General features: G+C 46.1%; 3 protein-coding genes across 14 annotated transcripts in view; 1 reads left to right on the plus strand and 2 right to left on the minus strand.

Annotated features, from left to right (window-relative positions):
- TTLL5 (tubulin tyrosine ligase like 5) overlaps window positions 1-2,998 on the minus strand; it is a 254,786-nt gene extending 251,788 nt beyond the window's left edge. For 11 of the 12 annotated variants that reach the window (XR_002123777.1, XM_019640361.1, XM_019640358.1 and 8 more), the window contains exons 1-2: window positions 2,530-2,998; window positions 1,038-1,208 (exon numbers count right to left, since the gene is read on the minus strand). Coding sequence is in view for 11 of the 12 variants with exons in the window: in XM_019640361.1 (XP_019495906.1) it covers window positions 1,038-1,111 (74 nt within the window). In the remaining variant the exon portion in view is untranslated. The other variant, XM_019640350.1, reaches the window with a different exon arrangement.
- A 32-nt stretch (window positions 2,999-3,030) lies between these two features.
- ERG28 (ergosterol biosynthesis 28 homolog) lies at window positions 3,031-11,417 on the plus strand. Its single transcript, XM_019640363.1, has 5 exons — window positions 3,031-3,124; window positions 5,410-5,573; window positions 7,940-8,030; window positions 10,437-10,555; window positions 10,674-11,417. The coding sequence occupies exons 2-5, from the start codon at window positions 5,441-5,443 to the stop codon at window positions 10,751-10,753; spliced, it is 423 nt and encodes a 140-aa protein (XP_019495908.1). The 5' UTR covers window positions 3,031-3,124; window positions 5,410-5,440; the 3' UTR covers window positions 10,754-11,417.
- Window positions 11,418-11,504: 87 nt separating this feature from the next.
- FLVCR2 (FLVCR choline and putative heme transporter 2) overlaps window positions 11,505-27,056 on the minus strand; it is a 60,762-nt gene continuing 45,210 nt past the window's right edge. The window contains exons 4-10 of the mRNA XM_019640362.1: window positions 25,653-25,720; window positions 24,290-24,393; window positions 21,164-21,274; window positions 19,992-20,097; window positions 19,734-19,845; window positions 19,106-19,161; window positions 11,505-15,170 (exon numbers count right to left, since the gene is read on the minus strand). Coding sequence (XP_019495907.1) covers window positions 15,099-15,170; window positions 19,106-19,161; window positions 19,734-19,845; window positions 19,992-20,097; window positions 21,164-21,274; window positions 24,290-24,393; window positions 25,653-25,720 — 629 coding nt within the window. The 3' untranslated portion in view covers window positions 11,505-15,098. The remainder of the gene's footprint in view (window positions 15,171-19,105; window positions 19,162-19,733; window positions 19,846-19,991; window positions 20,098-21,163; window positions 21,275-24,289; window positions 24,394-25,652; window positions 25,721-27,056) is intronic.

Here is a 27,056-nt window from a genome sequence, read left to right on the forward strand (position 1 = left end):
AAGTTGTATTAAATAATGTAACCTTCTATTTTATAATAAGAAGTCCACTTTAAATTCAATATTAAAGCCAGTAAGAAGAATGCCTTATATTTGTATGGCACTTTATAATTCACACAGTAAGTTCATATACATTATTCTATTTGATCCTAATCATACCCCCACAAAACAGCCCAGGAGCTATTATCCCCATTTTTCAGGTTACACAGCACACATATATCCAAGGAGGCTTGCAGAAAATCTTAAAAACAAATCTTAACTTTAAGCCAGTCTTTCTCTTTGTTCTCTGTGTTAATAATCTTAAAGAAGGCAAAGTTGCAAAGTGCTTCAAAATTCAATATAACTAGGTATGAATCTCAATCCATCACTTACTCTATGCATCCCTGAGGAAGTACTTTGATATACGCGTATTTGAGGCTGAGCTTAAAGCGAAACAAACAACATCTTCAGATTAAAGGAAATACAGTAGTTAAAGCCCTACCATCATCGGTAATAGCAGCTTGCACGTATCACTAGCATTTATATTTTCATTATGAGAATCCAGCAATCAAGAAACTTGACTCTAATCTAAAAAATGCAGGAAACAATTGTGGTTCCATAGACACAGCACAGGCTATAGAACTCTAATGTCCTGCCAAAGTTACTCTGGTAAGTCACCTGACCTCTCTATATTATCATCATTCTTTCATTGTAAAGTCTTTGAGAAAGTAACATAACCAATGTCACCGAGTTTGGAGACCTACTTTTCTTCAATATATAAAAATTTCAAAATCTCCTATTAGGAGCTTTGTTCACAAGCTTACTAAGAGCTTCTACCTGCAACATCTAGAGCCTATGTTCATTCATGAGTCCAGAGCCTTATCTCACTTCAGATAGCTGATGGGGACCAAATCATAAGATCCTGAATTAGATCATGGATAGAGGCTAAAATCAGAGTCAGACAATTCCAAAGGAAGGATATTGCATAAAAGAGTATATCAGTAAAGAAAACTTTTCCATCCTAGAAACAAAGGTTCAAAAGCAGACTTGCTATTACTTACTCTTGGCTTACCACCTCCTCATCCTCTGAGGATGATGCTATTTCCTCCAGGTCCCGGGCCATCACGACTGGCATTTCCTTTAGGGTTTGTCATGCAGTCAGCAGATGGGGGAGCCTCAGAGACCTTTCCTTGCGGATTCACTGGATCAAACAATTTGGGTGGCACAGATTCCTGTAAGAAAGCCAAATGATGTGACACATACACAATATGAAGTCTATTTGTTGATTATTGCTGATCTTCCAAAAAATTAAAATGAATATTTACCTAAATGGTGCCCAACCTGTAGAAGCTTACCTTCTATCACAGTGCCTCACAAATGCCCCAAAGATCCAGTTTTTTTCCCAAACATACTGTCTGTCCTCTATGTATTAATATTTAAAGACTGTTAAGCTTGGCTTTCTCATTTTTCTTTTATATATCTAACATGCACCAAAGGAATAAACTTACTTAACTTTTAGGAATCCACCTACTTTAAGGTAGGTGGATGATTGCCTAAAACAGATTTCCTGCTAGAAAAACCTAACCTGGATTAAAGTAAAAACTCAAGATTTAAGACCCTTGCAAATATTTCTTTAGCTTCCATGACAAGCACACAAGTTAAATGCCCTCATGTTTCCACTAAAACAAATTCAACCACTGAATCAAAAGATATATAGATATATAGATATATAGATATTCTCCTGAATCAAGGTCATAAATAGCTGGGGGGAAAAGTCCTTTCAAACACTCACAAAAATTACTCTCCCTGGCTAAAAATCACAAACTATGACCTGAATCTCAAATAGACATTAAAATTAGGATATTTCCAATATCTAACTTAAATTTTTTCCAGAGAAAAAGTATATGTCCGTTATGTTTGAAAGAGGAATAGAAATTACAGATAAACAAAATGAAAATATTTAAATGACCATAATCCCATAATTCTGAGATAACCATTGGATGTCAGTCTTTCCAAACTTCATTTTTCTATGCATTCATATAAACGATAAAATTACAAACAGGACCAAAAAATGCCAATCCTGATAATGATCCCTACAGATCTTCAGCAGAATGGGCAATATCTAATAACCTCCAAAGGCGTTCTTCCAAGGATTCCCAATGGGATTTCTCGATCTTTCCCAAATGTTGGCATGTCCTTGCAATTAAGACAAAACCTCCAACCAAGAGGGGATGCCAACCTGTCCTAGGCTGCCTGTAAAGCAGGGAGAGAGGGCGTTCGGAAGAAGATTAAGGACACTTGGCCAAGGAGTATCCTCGCCCTAAAGGGATCAGCCCCTCAGCCCCCACCCCTGGCTCACCCCAATCCCGGGTAGGTCCGCAGATGCTCCCCACGGGAAGGACGCGGGCGACTCAGCCGCAGAGATTCAGCCCGGCGCGCCCGGAAGCCAACAGCTCCTCCCGGACTCTGGAGGGAAGTACAGCGGGCGGCGCCCGCCCAGACCCGGGAGCGCACCTCCCTCGGGTAGGGGAGCGCGCCGGCGCAGGCGTTTACCTGTCTCATCTTCCCATGGCTCGGGGCGGGCAGGCGGGGACCGCGTTCAGCGCCTACCTCCCTCCTCCTTCCCCAGCCGAGCTCACGCCGCGGCCGCGGACGGGTGCTTCCCCCGTTACTACAACAACCAACAAGCAACCGCCCGCTCGGAGCCACTGCGCAGGCGCCCGCCACCTGGCGCTAAAAACGCTCGACTTCAGGCGCGGACGAATGTCGTCACCTCCAAGCAGCGCGGGCTTAGGGCCCGCTCTCAGAAAAATCTTGCCTATTTCTCTCTCTGCCTCTAAGGGATTGACTCCGAGCCCGGAGTTCTTCCGCCACGCTCACCAGGCGGGTTCACTGCCTGAACAGCGTACCGGAGCTGAGATTTGGGTAGCGGCCACCGCTGATTGGCAGTAAAGGGGTTCACGCCCCATCTCCTGCTTGAGCGGAACCAGAGCAGCCAATCAGAGCGAGGACTGACGGAAACGGCCCAATCCTGGAGCCAGGTGAGGGCGGGGGCGGGGACAAATGTCTCAGGTGCACTCCCAGCTGGAGCTTTCTTGGGGTAGTATCTTTGCTGCAGGTGCTGCTTGGCTGGGGTCCTTGTCGCCAGGTAAGGAGAATACGGGAAGAGGAGGGATGTCGGTGTCTGTGTGGCTTCTGATTGAGAGGATCCAGAGAGGAAACCTTTTGGGGGGAAAAGGGTTCGAGAGACCATGAGAAGGAGGAGCTAAGAAGAGGAGGGCTTGGTAGAGTCGTGGAACGAATGAATGGATGAAAGAATGAGCGAACACTATGAGCCTAGCACGGTGCAAGGAACCTTCACTTTCTTGCGTGATTCTTATAATAACCCAAATAGGTATTTTTCTTTTTAAATCTCCAATTTTCAGGTGAGGAAACCTAGGCTGTAAAGTTTAAATGATTTGCCTTGGGTCACACAGCTACTAACCGGTAGGTGCAGGATAGGAACGCCTCTCTCCTGACTCAGGTTTTACCACCACACCTTTGCTGGGCTGGGACAGGGCAAAATTTGAGACTAGATGTTGGATACTCTAGAAGGCCCTCAAGCTTTAGGGAAATGGGGTTGGAGTGTTGGTAGAGCAATTCAGGAAAATACATAGGTTCTGCCCTCTTCAGCTATCTGTTGTGATTTCTAAGAGCTTCTGTGAAATGGAAGGCATAAGTTCTGTCAAAAAGAGGGGCCAGCCACGCAGCTTTTCTGACCCTGCGAAGAGAGAACCCGAGTCTCCTACCGAGGGAGGATGGGGGGTGGGCTCCTGGCCCAGGCTGTAACTGCTTGTGATGTCCAGTATTCTCTCTGGACTTTGACCAAGTCCACTGTTGTGATCCACCTTTCCCCGAAAAAACCATCCTTTCACCCTTCCACCTCTTGAGTTCTTTTTTGGGTTTTTTTGGTGCTTCACACTGTCTTGAGCCGTGGCTGACTTTAATATGTTTCATCTGGGTAGTGTAGGACCATACTGAAATTTTTAATGCCAGAGTGACAAAGGGAGCCTGATAGTTTGTCACCACGTCAAGCCCAAGAAGTTAACCTGACAGCAGATAAACCGTGGGGGGAAAAAAACCAACAACAACAACAAAAACATAATGAAGATGGGGAGAAGTAATTCCATTGTTAGATTCTTTATCTACATGGGTGTTATTTAAGTCAAGCTAATTGAAATCAATGCCCAGCAAGGGTTGATCTAAGCTTTTATTTTTAAACAAAAGCACATAACCTAATTGTATTTTCTATACAACTTGAAGACCAAAGAGGATATGGTATGGTTGTCTTCCTCAAAAATGGAAACTTCATCAAAATATTCTCAAACATTGAGGCAATGTAGAGTCCAACACTATGCTTCATAGTTCAGCTCCGCCATATATTAGCTGTGTATCCTCAAGCAAATCACCTAACTTCACTGTGCCAACTTTCATCAGGAAATTGGAAATCTTAATAGTGTCTACAATACGTTAGGCGGTGCTTTTCACAGTGCCCGGCACATACAAGTGCCCAATAACTGTTACCTATTGCAATTTCTCTTGCAACCCAATGCCAACACTGCTGTTTCCTGCCCCATATAATGTCTTACTAGTTCTCAAGCCACAGCAGTTTATTTTTAACTTTTAGATTGTTCTTATAGTTTATGGAGCATGGCAGACCTGAGAACCAGAGCAGAGAAAATCTGTTTATGTAAATATTGCCCTCACACCATAGATTCCACTCAAATGTGTAAGGCTTCTATCCACTTGGAAGGATCTGTAATCAATAGCCAAGTATCTGTTCGTAGATTTCTAATCACCTTTCAGCCACTTGCATTACAAAGGAATGACATGAAAAACCAGGCTAGAAGTAAAGATGTAAGATGAAAAGAGCTCTGATGGAGGGTAATATTTTGGAGACATTTCTCAAGGCAAAGATAAGTACTATGCCTCTTATTGCAAAACATAGTGTTGATTCACCACTATTACTATGACTGCATATTGAGACCAATTTCTGTAAGCCTCACACAGAAATCCACTTTATTACTTTATAGTAATACTTGTACACCTCTTCTTCTGCTGCCTTTCTTCTCTCCAGTGTTTCTGCTGGGTTTGTCATTTCTACCCACTGCATTATTTAGCCTTTTTCACTCTGGATAAAGGTCAGCACACTTTGGCTTAAGGCAAATATTCAAAAGCAGTGTGCCAACGCTATGAAGGTTAACAGTAGTGTGTTAAGATAACTGGGGGTGGATGAGCCTAGGGGAATTGCAGAGGAATTTATGAAGCGATTGACCAAATCATCTTAGTACAGCCCTCATGCGTGGGACATAGGCTAACTCCAGAGGTGAGAGAGGTTATGGTTCAACTAGACTGACCATCTGTTGTCTCATGTCCTTTGCCTTTGTTTCCAAGGCAAGAAGCCCTTTCAGGTTTGAGGGGAGCCATGAGCCGGTTCCTGAATGTGTTGCGAAGCTGGCTGGTTATGGTGTCCATCATAGCCATGGGGAACACGCTGCAGAGCTTCCGGGATCACACTTTTCTCTATGAAAAGCTCTACACCGGCAAGCCAGACCTGGGTAAGAAGGCAAATAACTGCATCCCTCGTGGGTGTGGCCTAAACTGTGGTTCCAGACTAGGCTGTATATCAGAATAACCTAGGAAACTTACAAAGTGCGGGTGCCCATTTCCTTCTCCAAAACTATTTACTGCAACTTTCACCCCCTGGGTGGGGCCCAGGAATCTATTTTTAGTAACGTTCCAGGTGATTCTGATGCTGTCTACTCTAGTCTTTGGACGCCACTAGAGTACTAGACTTGGTGGATAGCACTTGGCCCTTGTTTCCCCCCAAAGCTTCTCTGAATACTTTTTCATTCATGTTACACTGCCGTAGGCAGTCTGTAAAAAAAGCATTACAAGGGCAAAGGAGGAAATAGAGTTACTTGGTGACTCTGTGATGCCCCACTAGAAAGCCATAAAGAAACTTTTCATGTTGTCTCAACCCTCTTCAGAAGTCAGGTCGTGGCACACATGGTGACATTCTATGTTGCAGATGGAAAGTTACTAATCCAAGGTCTTCCCAAACCATGATATAGTCCCCAAGAAGACATCCCAAATCCTTCCAAGTTGGTCTCCCAAAATGACTGCAGAAGGCCCATGGTGGCCATTCCCAGTTTCCTGAGCCTCTCTGCTGTGTTTTCACATTTCAGCTTGCACATCCTTGCATTGATATGTGGGGTACCTTGAGCTGCAGCACCATTTCACAGCAGCTGACAATTCTGTGTCACATTTATAGCTAACCCAGATTCAGACTCTGCCCTAGCTCATTTTTCTGCAACATGTGGGTATAAAATGAACTAAGTAGGCTAAGGCCCATTTTGAAAAGCTGAGATACAATAGGAGTAAGAACCTTGAAGACAGGACAATTCCACTTTTTCATCCTCAGCTGCTGCCCTCAGATGGTCCAGGAATCCTGTATAGATTCACGAGACTTTAGAGGTTATCTGGTCTAGCACTTTGGATTTAAGTTGAGACAGGGAAGCCCGGGGTCATGTGACTTGCTGAGGGCATAGAGCTGAGCAAAAGAAGTGTGTGTGTGTGTGTGTGTGTGTGTGTGTCTATGTGTGTTTGTGTGTCTGTGTGTCTGTCCCCAGCCCAGAAGCAGAGATTGCCTCCTGGACTCTTGTGATCTGGGGCTGTCATGGCACCCTGCTGATCATAGCAGTACTCTGGTAGAATTGCACCTGATGCCTAATCTGGTTAGAACTGGTGAAATACTCCACTTTCGCTCTCACTAACCACAGAAATGTCCTCAGTCTTCTCATCAGAAAAGCTATCAAATTGGTTTATAAAGAATGTAGCCCACTGGGGCTAACTGCTAGATATTGGGTTGGCGAATGGAATTTTTTCTCACCTAACTACTATCCAAAGGTCTTCAGGGTTGTGAAATTGGTATCACTGTCTGGTTTTTCCAAAGGCTGGAAAATCCTTAAAGCCCAAGTAAACATTTCAGTTTTCAGACTTGTCCCTTGAAATTTCTCTTGCTCGATAGACCAGTAAACAAAGTATCTTTGCGTTCAGTTTTGGCATTCCGACCACTGGATGCCTTACATCAATGGCTGTACATTGCAATCACCGAGGGAGGGGTTGTTTTAGAAAATACTTATGCCCAGGGTCCACTTCCAGAGAGTATGATTTAATTGGGCTGGTACCCAAATCTTGGTAATTTCATAAAACACTTTCAATTAATCTAATAAACACCTAGGTTCGAGAACCACTTTATGGTGGAATATGATCTATCTTTTCAGGTCAAGATCTTGAATACAGCAGTGTCAGAACAAAGCCACCAAGAGCAGGGTGGCCTCAGCAAACACTAAAGAAACAATGCTTTGTTCCACCACCATGTGTGCAGGAAACCAGCCTGGTCTGGGCTTTGTTCAAACAATATAGAGCTGGACTCAGGAGGAGACGCAGGGACTTAAGCCTCTTTCAGACTAACTGTGGGCATCTAGATAGGTCCCAGGATTTCTGAGTTCTCTCCTCCATCAGTCTTGAAACCTCCCAGGCATTCCCCATTGCCAGGCTTCTCCCAAACCTGTCCTGATCTAGACTCACTGGGCGTCACCAACACCAGAGTGACTTCCAGAGCAGAGGTATAAACCGCTACATCCAGAGGTTATTTGCCCAACTGGGCTCTTTGGGTTTCCACTCTTGGAACTGCCCCAGCCAGCTGTAGACATCTGAAGAGGAGCTGAGCAGGTCTCACTTGGCAATTCCTTGCATTCCTTCTGGTTCCCATTGCAGCACCAGAGTCTCCACTCTGCCCAGCCAAAGGTAGTTCAGGCTCAGCTCCCTGCCCGCCGTGAACCACCAGTGAAGGAGAAAGAGTGTGGAGGGGACCCTAACCTTCTCCTTCTCAACACTCTTGCTTGTTTCTGTTACGCAGTGAATGGCCTCCAAGCTCGGACCTTTGGGATCTGGACGCTCCTCTCATCGGTGATCCGCTGCCTCTGTGCCATCGACATCCACAACAAGACGTATGTAAGGGAAGGAGGGCCCTTAGCATCCTTTTGTTGGAAATCAGGTGCTAAGCCTACCCACTGTGGTCCTCCCCGTGGAGACCTGTTCATTTGGATGCATTAGCCTAGACTGTGGATAATAAAAGGTTAATAGCTTCCATTCCTTCCAGGTTTAAAAGACGTAATAAGCCTAACAGGTCTTTAAAGTTTGAAAATTCTTTGGAAACTGACATAAGCAAATTGGCAGTGCCGTGATCCAGTGGCCTGCACCATAGGCTTCTTCTTCTTTATGAAAGAATCAGCCTTTCTTCTACTAAAGAAGTAGAGTAGTGTGCTCTTTTTAGAGCAGCCACCCACACATACCTTGTTCTTATACTCCTCCTTAAACAGGAATGAACAGAAATCACAGTCCATGAAAAAAGGGACCCACCAGTAAACTGCTGTATGGTTATGCTGAGGCGGGTGAAAGAGAACCCAGGACTCCTCTGTGTTCTGCTTCTCTATTCCACTCTAATAGACTAGTGTGGAGTGATAATGGCAAACAATCGTAGCCCCTTGTCTAGAGACTGCTGTAACTGGCGCTGGCCACTAGAGGGGACTCGAGCCGTGTTCCCAACAACCACAATCAAGGGGAAAAGTTGGCTCAGGTCAGTGGATCAAGTCACCAAAACGCCAACTTCACACTAAAATATTTTTGTCTTATTCAGATTCTCAGCCTCTGGGAAGGAGAGGAGGTAATGCTATTTATTGAGTCCCTCGTATTGTGCCAAGAGTTTTCATCTATGTGACCCTAATTAAGTCTCCTGGCAGTCCTGGGGGGCAGTGATTTTCATTCCTAGTTTTGCAGATCTACATATTCGAGACCCAATTAATTTAAACTGAAGAAGACTGACTCAAATGGGATTTGAAGCAGGATTATTAGCTCTGCCATCTCTCCAATGTTTTTTTTAATTTTTTTTTTTTTTTTGGAACTTGAAACTGGTTTACTTATTCTAAATTGACACGTATTTCTGGAAACTGTGGTTTAATGGAAACAGCCTGGGGCCTGAGAAGGAAAACAAGAAAGTCGGCTCTGGTGTCAATTCTATTGGTAACTACAATAGCTTCGTAGCAGCAAGCTCATTGTATACCTTCTCTGCATCTCCGTCTCTTCGTGTAGAAAAGGAGACTAGTATATCTGTTCTACCTCTCAGGGTGACTGGGAGGGAGAAAGGATTGAATAGTCTTTTAAAGACCTTTACCATGAGGAAGAATTGCTGGTAGGTATAAAGGGTGTAGCTTTTGTTTGCTGTGCTTTTTGGAATGAGCCAAAACAACTCAGACTTATCTATACCTCTATTACCCATTCATTTACCTTTCTCCAAATACTGGACAGCTGCAAATGCTGACGTCTGTTTCCAACCATTTTTTAGCCTGGACTTTTGTCCATGTACTTCTAATTCTATTCCCTCCCTAACTGGAAACTCAAAGTCAACTTACACATATTTGTTAAATGTAGAAAAACATGCACAGGAATGATAAAAATCAAATTTAAGATATCGGTTCCTCCTGGGGAAGGGTGGAGGCAGGAGAATGGGATAAGGATACACACGATGTTTTCACTGATATCTGTAATATTTTATTTCTTAGAAAAAAGTATCTGAAGCAAAACCGTCAAAATGTTCAGATTTGATGGAGCAGGGTATTGGTTGCTTAGGGGTAAATTATAGTATCTTATTATCTGTAATTTTTTGTATGTTTGAAGTATCTCATAATTTAAAATTTTTCACAGTTAAAAACAAAAAGGTATCAACAATCCAAACAGCCATCCTCTCTTCCCCACCTCGTCAAAGCTGGGGAACAAGTTCTCTTCCCATGAAGTTGTCACCATGTCCTCCATCTGACCATTCTCCTGGGCTGACACAAACTAACCATCCCACATTGCAAGAGCATCTAAAATCCCCCAAGAGGTCCCTGATGCTCATTCTCCATTCGGGCCCTTCGTTGTGTAGCATTTATCACATGAGCACTGACCAGCCCCTGGCCAAACACCTGCCAGGTGGGTTCTGACTAGAGTCGAGCCAATTTGAGTAAGGGGAATCTGTAAATGTGGTTGATCCAAAATCATCTACACCACCTGGGATTGCCGTAATCCAGACCCTGCTTTGCTATAGCTAGCTTCACCACCCTGCCAAGATGTGGAGATCCACTCTGGATGCCTGGACCATTCTCCTCTCGGTGTAGCAGTTGAAACCTTCAATGTTGCCCTAGTAGAGAATACATGGATGTGATCAAGCAGCCAGGTCTTTCTCAGGACCGAGTCTCCTTTTCCTTTAGCCATAGTCACTTCCTGGGTTTTATCTCTGTGTATCAAGCCTGACCACAACTTTTCGTCTGCACGGAATAAGTAATACTTCAGTTCCCATCTCTGTCTGCTCCCTGTAGGCTCTACCACATCACGCTCTGGACCTTCCTCCTCGCCCTGGGACACTTCCTCTCCGAGTTATTTGTATATGGGACCGCGGCTCCCACGATTGGTGTCCTGGCACCCCTGATGGTAGCAAGTAAGCATGAAACCACCCTAGACCTCCCACGGGAACGGTCCCAGCCCTCGCGTACATACAAGGGATACAAGAGAGTGTCGTGCTTATGTCAGCCTCTAATCTTTTCTCTGTTTTTAAGGTTTCTCAATTCTGGGGATGCTAGTTGGGCTCCGGTACCTAGAAGTAGAACCCGTATCCAGACAGAAGAAGAGAAACTGAGGCCAACATGACCACCTCCGAGACTTCGTCTTCCATCTTTGCTGTCTTCTTCCTTTATCCTCTCTGTGCTTTAATTCCTTATTTTCTGCTCCATCATCCGCCCCCTTATCCACTAATATTGCCTTTTACGTTTTGCTTTGTTTTTTTTACATTTAAATTTTTTTAAAGTTATAACATGCATACAGAAAAGTATGGACAATTTAAATTATCATTGTAAAGTGGCCACTCTGTACCTCCATCCAGATCAAGAAATTGTCAGCACCTCAGAAGCCCACTGTGTGCCCGTCCCTCACCTGCAGCCTCTTCCAGGATCTTTTTCAGCCTTCTGGCTGTTTTCCTTTTATTTCCATCCCCCGATTTGACTTGTGTGGTGGGAACACATGGACTGAGAAACTTAAAGCTGCTGCCTCACCCAGAGCAGCTGCCACCAAGGGCTGTTTCAAGGGGTTGTCCAGCCATGCTGGGCTCCTCTCTGCTGCTGGACCCAAGACTCTGAACCATCCAAGAGGGACAGGAAGTTCTTCTAAGAAGGGCTCCCCTGTGCGGGAACATGGCTTATCTCCTGTATCTGCAGGGATCAGCGGTGGAAGAGTCTGGGCTGTTTTTAGACCTTCTAGTCAGCTGTATTTGAGTAACAAATTTTGTAATAAACAGAAAAACCCTCTGCTCTGATCAGTCCTTGTACTTTGATCTGCCTTAAGTCAAGAGCACTCCTGCCGTCCTCTGAGCCCCACCACAGGGAAATCACAGCTTTTTGCTGATCAAACACACCACAGTGAGTAGGACAGCCCCAAACCCAGGCAAACCTGGCTGCCTCCGGCTCCTCGTGTCACTTGTCCATTTCCCTTGAAGTCAAATCTTCCTCCTCTCCTTCCCCACCTATAAGATTCTGAGTTCATAACTGAACGTCAGGACCCTTTCTAGTTTTCTTCCTAAGAAACAGATTCTTGAGGAAGCAGAGGCAAAAAAAAAAACACAAAAAACAGGCAGCATAGAAGAAACAGCTGCATAACAATGAAAAGGAACCCCAAGGATAACGCACTAGAGCAGTCGCCCTCCAAACAACCCCGCGGGGCTCCCCATTGGCTGAGCCCTCACACACCGAGTGTGGACTGGAGAGCCCATTTATTCTTTCAACAGGTATTTATTGAACACTTACCGCACACCAGACACTTGGGAAAGAGAAATGAATGACCCTGCTCCCGTGACCCTTACATTGTCGTCAAGGAAACAGGCAATAAACAAGCCAACAAGTGAACACCTTAAGAGATAAGAATTTTAGAAAACAAGTACTGTCATCCAGAAAGGGTGGGGAATGCATAACTTTCATCATCTGGAAATAGGAGGTAAGATTTTAGTTGGGACTTGAATGCCCAGGTATCATGTCTTAAGATATGCATCAGGTATTTAAGGCACTGCACAGCGTCTGGAAGGCAAGGGACGGTCTTGCTCACTACTAAGATCAGTGTCACTACAGTATGGTGAAGTTAGGAAGAGATAAAGGGAGGCAGGGAACTTGTAGGGCAGGATTGGAAGCTTAAAGTTGATACTTAAATGCATTGAAAATTATCAGTTAAGGCTGTCTTGGTGAAAGGAGTAAAATCTACCTTAAACTAGCTTAAACAATCAAGAGAACATTGGCTCACCAAATGAGAAAGTTACGAGGATTACAGGCCTCAGGAATGGTTGGATCAGGATTCAGCTCCATTTCTCAGCACCATTTCTTGTGGCTCCACCCACCTGTGTTGGCTTCATTCTCAGGCTGGCTTCCTTGATGGTGCCAAACGTGGCTGCAGCACTTCCACTCACGTCCCCACAATACTACATCTAGAAAAATAGCTCCATGCTAAGAACTGTCTCTCCCTTACCAACTATTGTAAGGAAGCAGGAAGAAAAGCAATGATCTTACAGAGATAACGTTTGAGTGGAGATCCACATGGTACCCAAGAAAGGAGCAAATGAAAGCATAAGATGATTTGGATCATCACAGAAAGGTGATTCCAGATAAATAAAGACAAGATCCCACAGGATCTAAGAGATGATGGACAGTAGTTAGCAGACACTATGAATATTAGATTTCTTGAACAGCCCAGACTTGGCTCCGTTCCCAGATGATTTAAAGTAGAATTGCCAACAGATATGAGCCAGAATGCCACAGGTAGTGTGACTCTCTAGGCAAGAAATGTACAGAAAACTGGTAGCAGCATATCCAAGTGATACAGAAGGCGAACTAGGTTGGGAAGGAGAGGATGGCAGTAAGTTGGACAGGTCAGAAGGAAAATCGTAACACAGAACTGCAGATGCGGAAACTGGACTCCAGCCTGAGCAAGCTGGTGCGTGGCTGGGGTGACTGTAGAACAAACACTTCAGCCACCCTTTGAAGCAGAGCCAGAAATAACAGTGGGCTCTCTCATCAGCGGTCACATTCAGCGAACCTTCTTCATGTGTACACACTACGAGAAGCGGTCAGGGTCATGAGTTGGATGCTGAGTTGCAGTCACCCACGTAGGCCGACAGTAACCTTTACAATCTTGTCTTTTAAAACTAACCCACGAGAACGGTGACATCTATGTAAACGCAGGACCACTTCTGTGGTCCTCTAGCCCCCACCCGCCACCCCTCCAGCCCTTTCCCACGCCTTAGTCACAATCCTCAGAAACGTGCAGTAATCTCGTGGGGACTACGGAAGGCCATCTCTGCCCCATCAAATAACAAGACAGACCACGTGGACAATCTTTTACTGCCCTAAAACATCTGGTTTACAAATAGGAAATACAAATCATATTTTTAAAATAAAGCAATGGATTCAGTAAACATTTTGTTAATATATTTTAAGAGTCTGAAGAGAAAACACCTTTCGCCTTATCAAAAAGTAAGGCATACTTTCTCTCCATTTCTCTTCCACCCCTACCGCACTTCCCCCCGCCACCTGAAGTCTGAACTTCTTTTATTACGTACAGTGTCTGTACACACACACACACACACACACACACACACACACACACACACACACACCCTGGCTCCCCTCGGGCACTGGCCCAAGCACCCCAGCACTGTTGCCAGTGCAGGCTGCTCCAATATGCTGAGTCCAGGGCAGGCGCCACAGCAAAATGGCACAGTGGTCATGACTGTAGCTGTTCAATGTACAGGAGAAATTACCAAAATGTCTTATTTTCAGGAGATGCTACCCAAGCCCCTGAGTAGAGACAGACAGCAGGTTAGGCAGCAGAGGAGGGCAGTTTGGGTTGGTTTAAATTTAGAACCGATAAAAATTATTGATAGAAGGGGGTGGGTGTGCAAATACTGTCCCCACCAGAGGTGGGATACACTTAATTCTTGCAGACCACTCAATCCCCATTTTAAGGGCCACTTTCCTTCCGCCCCTTTCTTCTTATCGGTCAGAAGCAGCTTCGGATTTCTCAGGGCGAAGTAAATGAAGGTTAGTTTTCAATAAAGGTTACAGGAAGTTGGCTGGTATTTCCCTTTCCAGGCCAGTGACTAAGTCTCTCAAGGCCGTGACCATAGGAAGGCATCAGAGGTGACTGACACACACAGAAGCCCCTGGGGCATGACTTCTTTTGCAGAAAAGAACCTCCCTGTTCCCAAATCAAGCTACCAGAATTCCCAAACACAGGCCTTCACAAACACACTCGGCAGGTAGCCCCAGCACCCTCACGCACCTAGGCCATTAACTTCTCCCAAATTGGTTTCTCCTTCATGACCGCAAAGGTTTTCTCAAGTTTATTGACATTGGTTTGACCAGCTCATAGGAAAGAGGGTTTGGAGACAGACTCCAGCACTAGGCCAGAAGACTCTAGGCTCAGAGTGCTGACAGGTTTGTTCTGATGGAGCTTGTTTTGATGGTGCTTTCCCGCCCACAGAACGATAGCCATGAGTCTGATGACCCAAGAATGACCCTCATCCAGAGCAGTTGCCACTCCTGAGAATTGGGCTTCTAAGGGTCTTAAGATACTAGAAAAAGTTAATATCCTGAATAAGCTTTCTTTCCGTGATAATTTTGCAGGCTTTCTCCATGAGGGATGGAGGTGAAGAGGGAAGGCCAGGCGCCCCTACTCACTAGCCTCTCCCAACACCAGCTCCCAGAATCCCAAGAGGAGGGGGCAGGATGTGCCTCTGGTGAAAGGTGCGACTTTCCCCAGTGAGACCATGCAGGCTCTTGAGTTGGTTCCAGGAGGCACAGGCACTGCTCTCAAAGCCACAAACGTTCCAGCCGGTTCCCTCCAAAAGCTGCTCTAGCGAAAACCTTTGTGCTGGCAGTGAGGACTCTGCTGACTGAAGAGGTGGGTAGTCTCTGTGTTCCCTGAGTCGCAACCGCCTTCTTCTCTCAGAGATGCTCCTCAGATATGGCAGTGGGTGCTCTGCTGGTATTGCTCTCCTCCTCCTCCTCCTGGAGTTTCTACAAGGCAAAACACGCAGGCAGCCCTTTGGGTGACCAAGCACACAGGACTGCACCCTGGGTGAAGCGACTATAATCAGCGGGGAAAACAAGGGCCAGAAGCCACCCAGCATCTTCCAGAGGGAACAGAGGGAACAAAAGAAGTAACCAGCCCCTGGCACAAGTGTGCTCCCTAAACACACACACACACACACACACACCCATCACAATGCCATCAAAGGAAACACCAAACAGGCCAGCCTTCTGTAATGCCACAAACCATCCCAGACCAGGTGCCACTGTTCTCCCCTCACTGTCCCTCCCCAATCTGATAGCCTAAAACTCACCTGGGCTGACCATCAAGCAGCAGCTATCTAAAGTGCCAGGTCTTCAACCCCCTGAGAATTCCTGACTACCCTGTTTGGAGGCAGCCCCCAGGATGAGGAATATTATTATAATGTGCATGGATGGAATGGATGCCACAAAGAATTTTTATAAAGGCAGGATGCGTAATTGCATACACAAACTCAATGGCTAAAAATATGTATATATAGGGCCAGCCGAGTGGCTAGTTGGTTAAGAGCGCAAGCTCTGAGCAACAGGGTCGCCGGTTCGATTCCCACATGGGCCAGTGAGTTGCGCCCCAGCTGAGCTGCCACTGAGCTGCCAACAGGTGGCAGGATGGCTCAGCTGGTCAGAGCACATGCTCCTAATAACAAGGTTGCCAGTTCAACTCCCACAAGGGATGGTGAGCTACACCTACCCACAACTAAGATTGAACACGACACCTTGAGCTGAGCAGGTGCTAGCTGACGACGGGCAGCCAGATGGCAACTGGACTTGGAGCTGAGCTAGCTGTGCCCTCCACAACTAAGATTGAAGGACAACAACTTGACTGTTCCCCTTCCCCAATTCCCCAATAAAATCTTTAATATAGATAGATAGATAGATAGATAGATAGAGATATATAGATATATATACATATATATGTATACACACACATATATATATATACTTTATGTATAGAAAATAAGACTCTGGGTTAGTTTGGCTTTGGCTTTTTCAGGGAGAGATGGCACAGGATTAGAAGAATCTTCTGGGTCATGCTTGTGAGGTGGGTTTACAATTAAATATGGGCTGGAAATTATCCTGTGGGGCCCCTAGGTATATACTGCCACCTTGGGCAGTTGCTGTTTTCAGGAGCACTTTGCTTCTTAGCTCAAGGGTTCATCTAGTTAGGGAGAAGGCCTTGGGCACAGCATAGCACTGCCCAGCCAGCACCACTCGAGGGCTGAAGGAGAGCGTGCAGAGCCAAGCTAGAGACCTGTATCAGTCAGACAGATGGTGCTTCCCCAGGAGTGTCTCAGGGCCAGTCCATGGCAATGGCACAGCTGTAGAGATCCAACCTTCCCATTCTCAATATACTAACTTCCTGGCACCAGGTCAGCGTCAGTCATGACAAGTCTTCATTCAGGCAACTTAAGCCAATCAGGCGCGCGCATGTTCTCTCTCTCTCTCTCTCTCTCTCTCTCTCTCTCTCTCTCTCTCTCTCACACACACACACACACACACACACACACGCCTGCCTCCTCCAGAACCATCACCTTGAAATCACAGTTAGAAACACAGGTTAGTGAGAATGGAAGCACAACCACTGTCTGTCTCTGTGGCTGAGAACTACCAACTGGAAAAAAATGGAACCCCTAAGGAAGATTTTCATAGTCAAGGTCAGTTGTTATCCCCATCCCTGAAGTTCTGTCTCTTTTTACCAAAACTATACACCTCGCTGACTAGAAAGAGCAGCTCTGGCCAGATCCGCTGTGTGCCCTGTCTTCACCTGGCTCTGATAATGAATGTGTGTGCTAATGTGCAGGTCTCACGTCCACTGACCACCATGGGATGTATAATGATGGGCTCCAGAGAAACGATGCTCAGTGCAACAAACCTGGTCCATATGCACAAGGATCTGGCTGCAAGAACAGTGAAATATTGGGACAACCTAAATATCTGACAAGAGGAGATGGTAATATATATACATGTAGCTATGAGGTTATAGGTTGCAGTGGCGTGGAAAGGTTGTCAAGCTATGTGAAGTTAACAAGCAGGGTGGAAAACCAAATGGGCACGGGCACAAGCACCCCCCTAGAAAACAAAATGAAAAGTGGACTCAATGTTACTAGGTTATCTGTGGGTGCTAAGATTATAGGTCGCCTTTCCTTTCATCTTGTTTGCCTATCTCTGCCAATGTAAACACAGATTATAAAGTAAACACAGCACACTCTCGGATCGCTTGACACAATATGTCACATTCCAGATGAAAACTTCTTCATGAGAGAGAGCTCGATCCTGTTTTATTCCAGGCATCTTTTCCCAGGCTCACTATCTAGTCACCGAAGTGTCCCCAGTCAGTCTGTTTCCTGGGCACGGTGCAGGGGGAGCCCATCTCCAGGGCGGCAGTGCCGTGGTGCTCACACCGGTGAGGGAACAGCGCTCCTGCCCTGAGGCCCTCCTGGTCTCCCCAGTGGTTTTCCCACCCTCGCTCCTCCTCCCTCCACAGGCTACCTGCCAACTCGAGGGACTGACATCAGAAAACAAAGAGCAAAGAACTACACGTTATCATCTATCTGCCAAGGCATATCCTCAAAACACTAAATATCCCTCTTTCCGATAGTTTTGCCTTAGAAAGCTGGCAAAGATTTGTCAAAATGATAAACCCAGTGTTGGCACGCATACACTTACTACAGCAAATATCCATGGGGAGTAGTGATAGTACCTTCCTAGAGGACAGGTTAGCAAGCCGTATCAAACTCTGAAAAAAAAAGCGCATGACCACTGACCCATTTCTAAAGGAAATACTGTGCTTCAGGACACGCACAAAGAGGCAGCTTCCAGAACATTAATCACAATGTGGTTTAAAACAATTGGAACAACGTTAATGTCCCTGGTCAGGAAAACTGTTAAACCAGTCACGGTTTGCCCATATAAGAGAACACTGTGCAGTCATTAAAAGTATGTTGTGAAGGACTAATGAGTTGATGAGAAAGTGTTCACAACAAGGAAAAAAGCAGATAGAACAAGATTCCATTTTTGTTTTAAAACTATATATATGTTTATATATAAAACCAAAAATAATATAGTATACATATCCATATGTGTGTATACACACACACGGATATATTATACATGGCTATGGACATGTATAAGTCAATGTACAAACCACAGCATCTCACCTCTAGATGATGGTATTACAGGGTGATTTTAAAATTATGTACACTTTTCTGTATTTTTCAGTTTTTCTTCAAAGAACATGTATTACCATCTCTAATAAGTTTTGGTTTGCAGGGGGATTTTTGCTTGTTGTTTTTTTTTTAAAGAAATGTCCCACTTTTACTCCTCTGATTTGAAATTCCTTTCATGCTGGCTCAGATTTGATACCTAACATTGTGGTTAAAGTGGTTCCCAGCTGATGAGAGCAGAAGAGAAACGCTTTCTTGTTCTAGAACATACTCCTGGTTCTCTCCCCTTCTACCATCATCAGCTGCAGCTTCCCAACTTGTCCTTTCAGAGCCCTACTGGCAATCCACTGGGTCAAGCCAGGCTCCCACCTTTCCTTCTAGCCACTAACCCCATTAATGAGGCAGTAGAACCAGGGCCTCAGAACTGGGCTCAAGATCCAAGGAGTGGGTGTGACAACAGTGACATGCTCCGAGGACCAGAGCGGGGAGGCCAGGAGAAGAGAAGGAAGCTAGAGAAAAGCCCAGCAAAGAGCAGCAGAAAAGCAGTGCTGCAACACCCGCCAAGAAAACTCTCTCAGTGCCATGTTTGTGAGAGTTGAGCTGGTCTCACTGCCAACCATAAAACCAGTCTACTCTGGGAGCGCCCCTTCCCCCCACCTATGCCACCACATCCTCAGCCCGGGACCCAGATTTCAGCCCAGCAAGCTCCCACTTACTCACATTCTCAGGAGTTTCCTTGTTTGCTTTCTGCCTCCGGAGATCTGCCTTGATGAATGCTGAGATTGAGGGATCGAAAAAAAAGAGCAACAGAGACACAGAGTTATCAAGCAGACCAATGGTCAAGTTCATCCAAGAGAGGGAGCCCTCTTTTTCCAAAGGGTCATAGGTATTACAGACCTACTTTAGACATTTCAGGGAGCTAGGGGTATTGTCACCCAACTTGGAGGTCACTGCTGCCCCTGACAGGCAGACGCCAAGGATGACACTGGCCTTCATTTCCAGATCACTTATATTTGCCAGGGAGTTGCAAACATTGCTCTAATCTTCACAATACCCATTTTACAGATTAGGAAGCTGAGGCTCCCAGAGGTTGGTCCACTTGCCCAAGGTCAAACAGCTATGGAAGTCGGGGTCACAGTCTGGGATTCAAACGAGGATTTTTTGTCTCCAAAGCCCAGGTTCATTCCATCAAAACATGTTATTACCTCCCAAACAGATTTCCTGACAAGTCCTACCCCATTCTGCATGTGCACCCCTGATCTATACAATCAATCATGACACTAAGTGACAAATTGCCTAAGCCCATCAGCAGACTGAGCCTTATTTTGTCCTAAGGCTCCCAACTCACCAGTGAGGCCTGCTCCGAGGGTAAGAAACACACACAGAAAGATGTTCCCAGGCATGGTTCCATAGTTGTCGATAATCTGGCCCTGGGAGACGGTGAAGATGATCCCAAATACCTGGACAGGTACAAAGAAGAATGGAAACAAGTGCCCAGGCAACTAGCCCACAGTAGAGTTGAGATGCCATAAGGCAACGCCTGTGCCCGCCAAGCAGAGCAGAGAACAGAGCCACTGCTAAGGAGCCACCATTGAATAAGGCCTACCTGGGCAGCCACGTTGAGGAGGCCAGATGACATGCCTTCTGATTCTGGGTATGTCAGCTCCACAGCAAACTCAAACCCCAGCGGGAGATAGCCGGTCATAAAGAAGCTGCAGGCCAGATCGCAGAAACAAGGTGATGGGAGCTTCCATACAAGAAGGATGATGAACCCACCTCCTCCCTGGGAACTCCTTTTCATGTTTTGTTTCTACCCATCAAGAAAGGCCAGGCCCTTGAATGATAAGACCATCCCCTAGATGGCCATACCAAGGAAAGAGAGATCCCTGCAGGCCGGGAAGAAGTTCATATGTAGGCTTTGTACTCAGAGGGATCTGGGGGTCTCCTGCTTCTACGTCCAGCCATCAGTTACAGGCAGGGCAGGGATGTCTGGAGTGTTCAGCCCTCGGCTGGGAGACTCTGTGTCATGGATACTCAGGCCCTGTCCTGGGAATGGGAAGTCTCTGGTTCTTGAACAGCCTCTCCACGACTCTGGGGCCTGAAAGGAGGAGCTCAGAGTCCTTCTTATTTCCTGCCAAAGAGTCACCAGCTGAGAGGGGCTAGTGTCTGTCTGCCTGTCTGTCTGTCTCTCTCACACATGAGCTGGGCAGACACCCATGAGAGGGTTACTGTTTCCTACGCTTTCTCATACAACAGGTCTAGAAAACTCCAATTCTGATGTCTTACATCTGCACACTTCTTGCTGCTCTCACATTTGTTATCTCTCTCAATCCTTCCAACAACTCCACAAGGCAGGCCACTCTTATATTCATTGACAGATGAGGACACTGAGGCTCAGAGCAGTTAGGTAACGTGCCTGTGGTCTAATAGATAGCAGCAGAGCCAGGGCCAGGGCCCAGACTTTCTGATTCTAAGCCCCGTGTACTTTCTGTGACCCCGTGTTTCCCCAGGCAGACCTAAAAAGACTCTAAACGTGTCCTAGCCTCCCAGAGGTCTGTGAAGAACATGCCCCATCCTACCAGCATGGATGGGCTTGGAAGCCCCAGGAGGCCTTTTGAAGTGCTACCGTTAAACAAGACCTTTGGGGACCATTTCCATATCTCCACAGAAATCAATGAGAAGGCAGTAAAGGGACCAATATTACTTCCTAGGATGTCGGCAACTCTGGGAGCCACGGGATGGTGCTTTCCAGTTAAATATGTTAGAGGTGAAACTTACCCCAACATGCCAGCTGTGATGAACACTACCCACAGGTGTCCCAGGCTCAAGGTCAATGTGTACACCACCATGCCCACCAGAGTCATGATATAGACCACCAGGGTTGTCTGCCTACAAGCAGAAACAAAAAAGTTGAATCACAGACTTCTGCCTTTAACGGAATCATTCATTCATTTGTTCGTTCATTTATTTATTCATTCTACAAGCATCTATTGGACACCTGCTGTGTGTCAAGTCTTCTGCAGTGTGTGCTAGGACATTTGCTCATAGAACTTTCTGTCTATCCACAAGGTTGATGGACACTGAACCAATGATCGCACAGATAATTATTTAATTTCACTGTGGTTATTGCTACAGAGGGTAAGAACAGGAGGGTCTGAAGCCATCTTGCTGCATGTGTGTTCTCTTGCAGAACCCTCACAACAATATCAAGCTGCACTCTGACTTGACATGTCCTACTCACAGCGAGAAGGGCACAGCCTTTTCTCTTCCTCACCCCCCAAAACACAAACAGGACAAACATCAGCTGTGGTCACATGGCAGTGGCATGCAGGATTATTCCAGAAGCCATCCAATTCTTCCTGTCTGCTTTGACCCAAGACCCTGTGACAATGCTGAGAGGTGATCTGATTTTTAGAGTCTCTCTGTCACCTCTGCGTTCTTCCTGTTGGCACTTGCACAGGCACAGCACAGCTTTTCCTGCTGAATCTGAACTACTCCACTGCAGACAGCAGGAACTAGGAGAGAACATTCTCCAGCCCTGAACTAAGTGCCTGACTCCAAAGCCACAGTGAGAAAGCTCCGCCAAGTCCCCTGTCACGGATCACTTTTGGTCACCTGAGAAGGTCCATCAGCAATGTGCTGGTTTGTTTCAGGCCCACCCTGCCTATGCCCCTCCACTCACATCTCCTCCCACGGGGCCCACTCGACTCTGCTGTGGCCCTGACTCCTGCTTGGACCTTCATCCCTCTTTTTTGTCCTACTTCTTGAAGGGAACCAGACCTGCACATCCCCCCGCCCTCCGGCCATGAACATCAGGACTTGGACGACTAAGGCCTAAAGCCGTCACACATTTCCCCTGAAGCCAGAAACACAGTGGAGGCATCAGCAGACATACGTATACTAAAGTAATGTCAAGCTAATACCTACATTTACTGGGTGCCCAAAATTCTGTTACACATTTTACATGCATTTATTATTTCACTCATCCCTTATAAAAGTCCTGCAAGAAATGGATGACTACCCCTAATTTTACAAATGAGGAAACTGAGGCTCCGACCAGTTAAGTTACTTGTCCAAAGTCACCCGTCAGGTAAATGCAGGGCTGGGATTGGAAGGCAGAACTGGGATTGAACCCTGTCCTCTTTCCACTACTGCACACAGGAGTACCACTACACTGTGTGGTTGCAGCTTTGGAAAAGCTCAAGGCCAAAGCCTCTGGAGGATGTCCTCCCACCTGGTGCCTCAGAGCTGCTGGGGAGAGGAGCGTCGTCCTTCCTCCACCCTGCTCCCCTCACCCAGTCCCACCCACCCTGCAGAAAGTGACTTCATGGACACCAGTCTCTCTTGCCGACCCCACAAGCTCATCTTTCGCTATGTTTGTTTAACCATAGCTTCATCTTAAGCCACTGACCCATCTAGTTAAACGACCTGTAGTCTTTTAGAGAAAGGGTCCTGAACGTCCCATTTTCGGCCTCCAAACCAGACAGGACAAATCTGGGAGCCTTAGGGAAAAGAGAATTGGCACCAAAATGACCAGATCACAGAGTTCGCTCATCCTTTCTCTGCCTGGGTAGTAGCGCAGGGAGAAGGATGTCTCATGCTGACTGCAGGATCGAGGCATGAAGTGATGCTAAGGAACTGGTGCCAGCTAGGTTCTGAAGTGTCTTCCCCAGCCCTTTCCCTGTATTTTCACCGAAATCATCTGGCTGCCCACATCCTGGTCCAGCCGACATTCCAATCCCTCCTTCTGCCACAGAGCAAGCCCTGGAAACAGGGACAGTGCTGTTCACTAGGTTGGGGATGGCTCTCGAGTCTGGCTTAAGCAAGCAACTGACAGATGACAGAGACGAGATGGCAGCCAAGCTCCACCAGCAGTTAATTAAGCCAAGCCAGGTTCCTCGTCATGTCCAGCCAGGCGGCCACATCCCCTGGGATGGCCTCAATCGGCCTTTGAATAGGGCAGCCAGAGTGAGACCTGGTCTGACCAGAGCCTCACACAAGTGAGTTAGTGTGGCAGAGAACAGGTCTGCCACTGTCTGTTGCCTCCAGACACTGAGAACTTTGGATGCCTCGACAAAGCAGCCCGGATTGCCGCAGGACAACCCTGGTAGCTGCACCACTGGCCAGCATTAACTGAGTACCCAGTGCATGCAGAGCACTGAAAAGATGCAATAAGAAGGGATGGATGTTGGGCCTCCGTTCTCCAGAGTCTTTTCTCTGAGCCTGGCTACTGCATTGAGGCACCCAGGTGCTTTTTACAAATGCAGAGTCCCCCACTGAACGGGCATCCACAAGGCTGGGGCCTAGGAATCTGTGTTTTTAATAAGCATGCTGGATTAGCCTGACATACACTAAAATCTTAGAAAGTCTGCCCTGGGCTCTTAGAAATGCACCGGGCATTCAGACCCAAAGCACATCACAATATTTACCAACAATGTCTCAGCAGTAATAATTATCTGCATTTATTACCAGATAATAAATACACTGCAAACCAAAGTAAGCATTGTGATTAACCCCATGGGGTCCAAGAGGGAGCCATGGGAACAGGCCGGTGGAATCACCCCCTCATCTCCACTCTGGAATTTCCACAGACTTTCCAACTGCTGACATTTTCCACACTCATTTTCTTTTCTTCCCCATCTTGCCCCTTCCATAGTCACTTGGGGGGTGGTACTTCGCTAGGTCTTGTGTCCCCTATCTCTAATCTCCCTAAGCTCCCCACAGGGCAGGTATTATTTCCTTCATGTTACAAATGAGGAAACTGAGGCTCAGAGAAGATAAATTTGAACTGCCCTCTTGACCACTCAGCTGCCACACCCAAACCTTTGGAGCCGTACTGGCTAATGAATATGTCATTTGAAAAATGGGTCCCCAATTTTCAGTCCAAGAGGAAGAATCACTTACTTGTAGGTTTTGGACCTATCCAGCCAGATGCCTGAGATCATAGCCCCAAGCATTCCCGAAATGACAATGGTCAAGCCGATTCTTCCAGCATTCACTTCTTCCCCCTGAGAAAACCACAGCCCCAACAATCAGGCAGCAATAGGACAAGACACAGACAAGTGCAGACACCATGAGGTGAAGGGGCAAAACCAAGTAACTCAGACTCCATTAGGGCCAATTCTCAAAGTATCAGGTCAAGATGCCTGCAAGAATCTGCCAACGGGGACAAAATCCTAGAATAGTTGCTCCTCCCAGCAAAATATAACCCCAGATGTGTGTACATCACACTGAATGCTGGGATGTACCAAATTCTGTCCTTAAAACCACTTTTAGATAGGATTTAAAAAAACAACAACAACATAATCCTGACAGCAACTCTTTTATTTATCATTATTCCCATTTCACAGATAGGAAAATTGCAATATGTATACCCAAATATTCCATACTTAGGTGTTTTGAGCTATCGGTGCCAAAAGGGATGGGAAGATAAGTTATAGATTTCTGAGCATTTATGATGAGCCAGGCACCATGCCAAGGATTTTACATCATTATCTCATTTAATTCTCTTAATTCACCACCATAAGGTTAGGCATCAGTAGTCCCCATTTTTCAGATGAAGAAACTGAGGCACAGTGAGATTAACCTACTAGTCTAAGGTCATGAGGGATTTATGAAGTCCAAAGCCAGGATCTGAACTCAAACCTATCAAACTCCAAACCCAGAACACCTCCCACCTCTGTACCTATGAGACCCTGTTACTTTCATAAGAGGGTTGGACCTGGGGTTCCTGACTCCAGGATAGTCAGTATCCCATTCCCAGCATCCAGCCCTCACTGGTTCTGGAAACGTTTAGAAAAATACTTTCAGTTGAGCAACTAAGAGTTCAAAATTAAACCTTGCCCACATTTTATAAATTAAATATTTCATATGTGATTCTACATGTATATATGGTTACCTACTGTGTTGCCAGGCACCACGCTATGTGCTTTACATATATATAATACATATGAATATATACATATACACGCGGTATTATTTACTTTGTAATACTAAAAATAATCTCTCAATAAGTAATCATGCTTCTTTTGCAGAAAAGAGGATGAGAGCTTAGAGACACTAATTAGCTCGTCACATACATTAGTGCCACCAGAGCTGGAGTTGAGACCCAAGGCTATTGCCCTCCAAATCCTATAAGCAGACCACCATACATACCATGCTGCCTAAAACTGGGGGAACCAAGAATTCACACCACCCCAGCTCCTGCAGAAACAGACTCGGAAACCTCACTCTCTCCAGGCCCAGCAGGCTTAAGGGACTCCCTTACCGGGTAGTGTAAGATCACCATACGATTCAGCAGAGTGGATACGGCATAAAAAGCACCAGTATTCAGACCTAAGGAGGGAGGGAGAAACACAGCATTAGGGTCCACCTTCTGCTGGGGCCACTAACTTCTCCCGCCAGCGGTTCGGGAGGTCAGAAATCCTCACCCTTGTTGCCACTGTGAGTGGTGTCCTCATCAGAGAAGAAAGACCCAGGGAATATAAGGCTACTCTGCAGGTTTTCTCAATGAAGCACTCCAAAACAACCAAAAGTAGCCATTTCAACCTATGCTTAGCCGCACACCGTTGCCCTCTGATCCCTTTAGCCCAGCCTTAGAAGCAAGGGCTCTGGAAAGTAGGACTCCCAGGAGGGAACCATCTATATTCCTCTCTTAAGCGTTGGCTAGACTACGGCGTAAGTGGAGCTACTGGGCACCTTCCACCTGCCCCCGATGACCTACCCCCTCTCCAGACCTCAGATCCTTGACACCACTCCTTCTGCAAGTGGTTTCTCACCTCCTTCCCCATCCCTCCTTCAGCTCTCTCCTCAGATTCAATGTCACACAAAATCTTATATTTAAAATCAGAAAGGTCCCTAAAGAGCATTTAGTTGACTCTTTTCATTCATTGACTCATTCAACAAATCAATGGAAAACCTACTGTAAGAATCTGTGTGCTCAGAGAATGAGGTCATTTGTCCAAAGCCACACAGTGGTGAGTCAGTAACTAAGATGAGACTGGAACTGACCCAAAGGAGAAACGGCCTCCTGCCCTCCCTTCCGAGTAACAATGATGCTGATGATGGCGGCGGCAGCACATACTAATGAACCAGACCCTGTTCTAAGCACCTTACCATCCTCCCAACACCCTAGAAGGTAGGTAATATTATCATCCCATTTTATAGATGAGAAAAATGCACACAGTTTAAAAACAAATACAGAGCTTTCTCTGTCATGCCCACCAGGGGCCTTTTTCATTTTAGCTAAGCCTTGAGGCTCACAAGACTACCACTGGCACACTTACAATAGATCCACTTAGAAGGGTATAAGCTAGGACACAGCTATCGGACAGCACAGCCTTAAGAGTTCCTCTTCAATGGGACCAGTCCACAGACGCCCAGTTCATCAAACCACACAGAAGTCATTCTCTTTGGTCCCCAAGGTGATGGCTCAGGTGCAGGGAAAGGTGGGTATGGCAACAACCCTGGTTTAACACCTGACGGGAGCCACTGTTGCCTGTAACAACTCCATAGACATAGGTTCCAGGGTCCCCATAAAGGACAGGCCAGTGAAAAGTGTCACCATAACTCAGCAAAGCACAAAGAATGGCTTCTTGCCAGGGGTGAAAAGTTCTCCCAGTCCAGTTGCAGTCGTTTTTATCACAAGAGGTCATTTTTTAACATAAGTAAC

The sequence above is a fragment of the Hipposideros armiger genome, unplaced genomic scaffold (assembly GCF_001890085.2).
Source record: "Hipposideros armiger isolate ML-2016 unplaced genomic scaffold, ASM189008v1 scaffold_49, whole genome shotgun sequence".
In the NCBI taxonomy this organism is placed as follows: domain Eukaryota; kingdom Metazoa; phylum Chordata; class Mammalia; order Chiroptera; family Hipposideridae; genus Hipposideros; species Hipposideros armiger.